Source organism: Oryza brachyantha, chromosome 2, assembly GCF_000231095.2.
Source record: "Oryza brachyantha chromosome 2, ObraRS2, whole genome shotgun sequence".
In the NCBI taxonomy this organism is placed as follows: domain Eukaryota; kingdom Viridiplantae; phylum Streptophyta; class Magnoliopsida; order Poales; family Poaceae; genus Oryza; species Oryza brachyantha.
Genome location: NC_023164.2, coordinates 8,242,158 through 8,249,284, shown reverse-complemented (window position 1 = coordinate 8,249,284; position 7,127 = coordinate 8,242,158). Strand labels below are relative to the sequence as shown.

The 7,127-nt window shown below is 41.7% G+C and overlaps 1 protein-coding gene across 1 annotated transcript; it reads right to left on the bottom strand.

Moving 5' to 3' along the window:
• Window positions 1–401: 401 nt before the first annotated feature.
• LOC102710179 (zinc finger CCCH domain-containing protein 15) lies at window positions 402–4,244 on the bottom strand. The gene is made up of 2 exons (XM_006647130.3): window positions 3,206–4,244; window positions 402–805 (listed from the first exon to the last, which is right to left on the bottom strand). The coding sequence occupies exons 1-2, from the start codon at window positions 4,097–4,099 to the stop codon at window positions 698–700; spliced, it is 1,002 nt and encodes a 333-aa protein (XP_006647193.1). The 5' UTR covers window positions 4,100–4,244; the 3' UTR covers window positions 402–697.
• Between the last annotated feature and the right edge of the window lie 2,883 nt (window positions 4,245–7,127).

Below are 7,127 nucleotides of genomic sequence, written 5' to 3'. Positions count from 1 at the left end.
ATAAAGCAATTGCTTTCCCGTAGAGTCGAGATGAATATCTTAAATATTTTTCTTACGGAAACAAACTATGATATACCGAGTATTATAAAATGCTTTAAGCGAAGTGTAAGATAGGTGCCACATGTTTTACTAGAGCAGCATTTCCTGCAGGCTGCTCTCCAGAAATCGGAGGTGAATAGCCAGTCCGAACCCTCAAGTTCTGAACGTACTCACCATCCCCAAGAACTGAACTCAGCTGCATCCTAAAGTTTTGTTTGACGACTTGTGATTTTAATCCAATGTCCTCTTGGCTATTAAGCTCACGTCGTAACTGCACCCATAATTAGAGAATGGATACTTCTGAAAACAAAAAATTTAAACCCCCGACATGATTGTACCACAAGACATCAACAAAAGCAGCGTGCAGCAATGGAGCAATGAATTTGATAAGGACATGAACATTTTATGTTTGCCTAACATGTTGAAGGTAAATCTTCAGCTTCCATTCACATCATGACTGAAACAATATATTTGCCATTAGAGAGAGACTGTGCTGGACTGAGCAAGAGAGCTGCCTAGCACATATCGTTACATCAGTAGAATTCAAAACTAACTATAGTTTCTTGTCATAAAAACAATTCTCGCTTTTACATGACACAGTAACCAAGAATAAACATTCTCTACCGTACAAGCAACATCCTTCAACTGTCAGCAGGCACTATTGCTTCTTGTCTTGTGCCATCTTCTTGCGGATCTCCTGTGCTGCGTTGAAGATGCCAAGTGTTGGTTTGTTGCAAACAAAGCACTTCTTATTCTTCGAGTGATGCTGAAAACAAAAACATATACAAATAGTTAGAATGTTCTTTGCCCCCCAAGAGGCATGGCAAATGAAGCATGAAACTGCACTATATAAACACCTCAATGACATAACAGAACTCGCAGAGAACAAAGCAATCGAATTCATGCATTCCAAACTAAAAAAACAACTATGCGCATTGAGACTTATTAAAGAGGTCAGGTTCTAAAAAAAGTGTTTCAACAAGATGTAACAGGACAATCTACTGGCATTTGAAGGCTTTTGGAAATATTAATTAAAAAGCATTTAAGTTAGAGTTGAAACATGAAAAAAATCTTGCTACAAGAGCAAGTAGCCACTGGACAATTAGCCTCAATCCTAAGGAGTTAAGCAGGATTCCAGACCAGAGAGGCTCATACCAGGAGGTCAACATGGACCTACTGTTTGGCGGGCGGGGGAGGTATATAGGCTTTACAGGTATAAGGTGGTCAGAGTTCCAGGTCATAGAATTAATCAAGAAAGTTTGACCTATTTGGATAAGCTGGAGCTTCTGCGATGGGGGAGGAACCTTAAGGGGAAGAGGCCATCCCTTTCAGCCTAGCTGCCGCATCATTGTGTGCATTCTTATGCCACCTTTGCAGGTCAGCTTGTGCAAGATTAGTGTACTAGCATAGGTCGCGCAAGTCTCCTTGAACTTCTCAACATTAACCAAATTCATTCCATCATAGAATCAGAGATTCCTACCTCAATCCTGACAGATGAAAGAAATGCTACTTGTAATTATCATGCAAGAAAGGAGTCGGATTTCTCTATCTTTCCGCCTTAGCATCATAATCTCTCTCAACATAATTGTCAACAGTAGTGGCAGGTGAAACAAGTGCATCCTCATGTAAAGGTTTGTGAACAACGGGTACCTTATAGGCAACAATTTATGTGTAGCAGGACCAAAATTTTTCAGCAATTCCGAAAGTAAAATGAAGTCCAATGTACCCTCTGAACTACCACCCGCAGTTTAATTTAACACCCCCACCCCCCCCCCCCCCCCCAAACACACACACTGGCCCCGAACTGTAATAAACAGACGTTATACACCTGTGAACTATGGCAAGTTAAAATGTGATCTCTAGTTCTTAACCATCTGCTTTGTGGGCCTTGACATTTAGATAATCAGCAACATTGGACAAGAAATGAGGAGGTAGGTCCTACCAAGTTGTCAGAACTACTTTCGCTCGGAACTACCTGCTTTCAGTGTTAGTTACGCAAGTAACAATACCAAAGATTGCATGGTATTTTCATTGTTTCATGATATAATGTAGTTACTGCTAGCAGAGACTAACACTTCTCCTGATATTTTCTAGAAGTAATTAAATATTTTTCATAAAAAATTCCTCACGTCAAAAGTTACCTCATTAGTAGGTTATCAGTTTTATCAAATAAGAACTTTCCTGGTAGCTTCCAAAGATCACTAGCCATACTTAAATGTAGCTCAACAACAAAGTTCTTCTTTGCTCCAGAAAACACCACAGCCTTTGCTTCTAGAGGTCTATACTCTTCCTATTCCACTCACATTTGTTCCCTTCTACCATTCTATCTATGGTCCATTACTTATATGGTTATACATGTATATTCACTTTCCTGTAATCAAGGAAAAAAAATACAGAGTAAATAACAGAAATCCTTAGGTTCTATATGTTGCAAAAAAAAGTTATTTTGTAGTGACAAGAATTCACAGGTTTTTACAGTTGGTTTCAAAACAAACTACCATAATCAAATCTCTCGCTTCTGTCCATTAGTCCCCGCCACCTATGTAAGTTGTCAAGCTATATCTGGGTGAGCCACTGTTTTGTGGGACTAAAACACCAGTACCTTCTGCATCAACCTCCAGACTAAAACACTAACGATGTAGGGTCTTGCGAAGTCTTATAGTATAAACAGTTAAGAACAACGCCAACAATCCTTTTCTCTAATTTACTCTACGACACGATTGTTTCAGTGAAATTAAGCACAAGCGAAACGGCTTATTAATGATTAAAAAAATAATTTGTAGGCAAAGCTTTTATCTATGTGTTCCTATCGATCTAAAATCAAAGGTTGGAAACAATCTATGATGGAAAACCCCCCAAAATCAACTCCAAAATTAAGTTCAAAAATTACAATTTTAGCTTATAAGTATAAGCATAGGTGAAAAAATGGGAGAGCTAGAGTGTAAAATAGCACTTGTTCTACAAGCATTCCTAGAACATATACATGACAACTATAAACCTAGCCAAGTAAAATGGTTACCTTGGATGCTCTACAAGAGAAATTTCTTGGTTCCAGACAATAACAGGTGCTATATGCATGATGCTTAATATAGAGTGATTGCAGAACAAACTGAGCCATGAACATAATTATACGCATATAATGAAAACATAACAAGTTGACACATACCTTTAAAGCACAATGCTCACAGAAGTAGTGCTTGCATTTCGTGACCACTGGATCAACAAACGGCTGCCTGCAAATGTAGCAAGCAAAGGGCAATGCTTCTTCATCATCGTCATCGTCATCCTCCTCCCCGGCCTCCTCGTCACTCCCATCCCCTCCACGCATAGCGATGCGGCGCTTGCGGGCCTTCTCGGCCTCCTCCCACTCCTTCTCTATCTGCCATCCGGACTTGTAGTCCCCTCTGTCATGCATGAACTTGCAGGAATCGCCATAGCCACAGTACCCCGTCTCCTTGTAGTCCTTGCAAATGTCCGGTTGGTAGTCGAACCGAGCGGAGAGCCGGATGTGCGCCGAAGCGCGGAGAGGGCCGTGCGACCCGCCGGCCTTCTCAGAGGACACCGTGTGCTCCCGGCGGAACCCGGCCTTGTAATCCGTGTACCCGTGGATCCCCTTGTACACCTCCCCGGAGCCAGAGCCGGAGCCGGAGCCGGAGGCGGAGCCGGGAGCGGAGGGGTTCTTCTTGAGGGACTCCTCGGCCTGCTTGAGCTGCCGCTCCCGGATGGCGCGCGCGTCGCGGTCGAACTCCGTCTCCGTCTCGAGCGTGGCGGTGGCGCGGCTGTCGGTGGAGGCCTGGATCGTCCGCGACGACTCGTACTGGAACCGGCGGGGCTCGGACGAGCTGTCCGCGGAGGAGAAGAAGAGCTTGCTCGTGGAGGACGGTGCCTTCTTGGCCCGCGCGGCGGCGATTGCGCCGGAGTCGTCATCCTCGTCGTCGGAGCCGGCGGGCGCGGTCGGGCGCTTGCGGATGTTCTTCGGCGGCTTCCTCACGAAGCTGCAGACCGGCGCCGAGCCGCCGGACCCAGCATCCCCGCCGCCGCCGCCGCCATCGTCCGCCATCGAGGTGGCCAAGTTACAGGGTTCCTCCTTCGAAGGGCACGAGTCGGGATGCCGTCGAACCAGCTAGAACAAGCTCGCAGCCGCCGCCGGAGATGGGCACGCCGGCGCAGGGATGGCTGAAACCCTAGGTAGAGGTGGGGAAAGGGAAGCAGATCGGGATGGGTTTGCTAGAATTTAAGCCCATTCCGGACTAGTCCGATTTCGGTCCACCGACGTACTAATTGTTAGCCCATTAAGTAAGTAACGGTGGGCCTTATTCGGCCTTTTTTTTCTTCGTTTTCTGTAGGAATTTGTCTCCAATAATATCGGTGTTGGTCCAAATTTGATCCTATTTATACAAGAGACGCAATTTTGCCCAAGTGTATGGATACCTGTGGGTACCCGATCCGACGAGTATGTGTATAGGTGTAATTTTTTGTCTGTGGACGTACCCGCCCATGACTCAACTGCCTAACGGGTAGCAGCTGAGTTTTAATTTTTACCTATGAGTAACCCGTGCCTGACCCGAATATATATAACATGATCGATAGACTTTTTTTTACCCAACTGGCCTACATAAAAACCATGCATATATATCATTGTGATACTTTAGTTGGTTAGTACTTCACTATTTTTAAGTGTGATAGCAAGATTTTGATATCATTGTTCTTTTTAGTTAGAAGTTTGAGTTCAATTTTTCTTTTTACTATTTTTTTATGGATATTGGATAAGGAATTTAGGATGTGTTTATTTTGAAAACACCCGCTGGGTACAACGTGAGCACCCGAGCGCCCGTCCGACATGGGTATGGGCATAATATTTTACCTGCTAAGCAATTCGGGTACGAGTCAGGTATGCATGGAAGTAATTCGGGTACGAGTCAGGTATGCATGGGCGGGTATCGGGTTGAGTATGTTCTTGCTCCGCCCGTACCCGACCCGACACATTGTCATCCCTACATAAGGCACACAGTTAGCTCGTTTTATGTCAACTGTGTACCTACCTAGCTTGTTTTTTAGGGAGTAATGGCTAGTAGGTTTAGTTCCCAAACAAAACTACTCCCCCATTTCACTATGTAAGACTTTCTAGCATTGCCTAAATTCATATGGACGCTAATTAATCTAGACATATATATAAATTATAATACATTCATCAATTAATGAATTTAGATAAAACTAGAAAGTGTTACAATATAAAACGGAGGTAGTAGAAAATTAGAATGAGCGGATCACCAACTAAAGAAAGAGCAGCTAAGATGCTCTCTATATAACATTTGTTAATTGGGTAATCCAAATTCCCCACGTAGAACTAATCCCACCAATGATGAAGCCATAAAAAAATTTACAGAGTCTGCAAGACATATTGATATTCTAAATACTATACGTTATAATGGAGGTTCATAAGTATTTAATCTCAAAAAATTATTATAAACATGCTCATAAAATAAAGTGGAAGAGTACTCGAACCAGCCTATGTCTGAGCCCAAGGCCCAACGACTACTCTGATCCCTATAACCCTAGGAGGCACCCCCGACCTCTCCTAGGTGTTACCCCTGCCTTGGTCGACCTTCCCATAGTGTCATGCTTTTGGTTCTAAGTGAGGAAAGAAGAAGAAGTGGCAGTGAAGGGAAGTGAAGGGAAGAAATGGGAAGAGAGAAGAAAGGATTTTTTCGTTGCCATCGGTTATGGAGACCGAGATGCCCATACCATGATATCTCCCTGCTTAATGGCTTGTGTTTTAAGGTTTACATCAACTGTTGGAAGTGAGAAAGTTATGGTTGGACTGAGTATTCTGTTGGTTTAGGGTTTGGTAACCACAATCTACATAGTTTCGGTTTAGTAGTAGTTTTGAGACCAAAATGTTTTTTTTTCTGAACTTGTGTTCTATATAGTAGATAAAATTTAGATCTATCAGCTAACAAAAGGATGTGATTTTATCCCAAATTGTTCAGGTGTTATGAATTTCTAAAATTGACCGACTGTTTATTTCTGCATTTTCTATCATTTAAGTTCATGGATATATTAGAAGTTCTTAATGTTTGAATAAGAGAACATCACAACTACATAAAATATAGATCTGTTCTACTCTATCCATTATATAAAATGGTTAGCTTTTATGTTGTGTGTTGTGGTCAGTACCATTTGGTTTGTGTGGTGTGCACTATTCTGGATAAATGTTGTTGCGTGTTTTCTGTCTATCTTTAGGTCATCCAAATGATAGAATAACATGGTGGTGTCTACACGAAAGTTATACATCACATCCTGTACTTTTTAGATGCTATTGTTTGCCTTGTTATATGGAGTTAAACTATAGATACAAAAGTGTTAAATCATGGTACTCTTTTTGGCAGCTTCTTAGTTTTTTTCTAGTTTGGTATATGTGTATATCTTTATTTGTGAGATATATGTCTTTCATGTGTGGTTGAAATGACTTGTACATGTGGTTGCACTTCGGGTGACAACTAGAGCCCATAGTCTTCGTCAGTGAAGGCAAGTGAATGTAGCGGTGTTGCTATCTCTTTAACTTATTATTGGTTGCTTTTATTTAATCCATATATAATCGTAGCATGTCACCGTAACTTTACTTGTTAAGTGTTTCTTGTGCATGTTGTTTACATGGTGGCTATTGATCTTTTATGCTTCTGTTAAGGTAAGAATGAGTTAGAGAATGATAATGTTGGTTGTGAAAGTTATGCATTTTCATACATTGAGCATGTATTGTATATCATGCATTGAAAGCTCTGTTGCACAGGGTCATGATTACATCAGTACAACACTGTACATTTCCAATAATGGGTATGGTAAGGAAGATCATGATATGACATGTGCATTCATTTGCATCCCCAAGAAAACTATTTTGACCTATGATGAAATAAATATTTGTTATAGGATTTGATAGTTAACAATGCAAGTGTTGATCAACTTGTATTAATTTGGATGATAATTTTATTGCATTCCAATAATTTGTTAAATAATTCACTTGCAGCGATAAGCCCATGCCAACCCTTTTGCTTTGTCTCTACGTAGGTATGTTGTGATGTGTTGGTGAG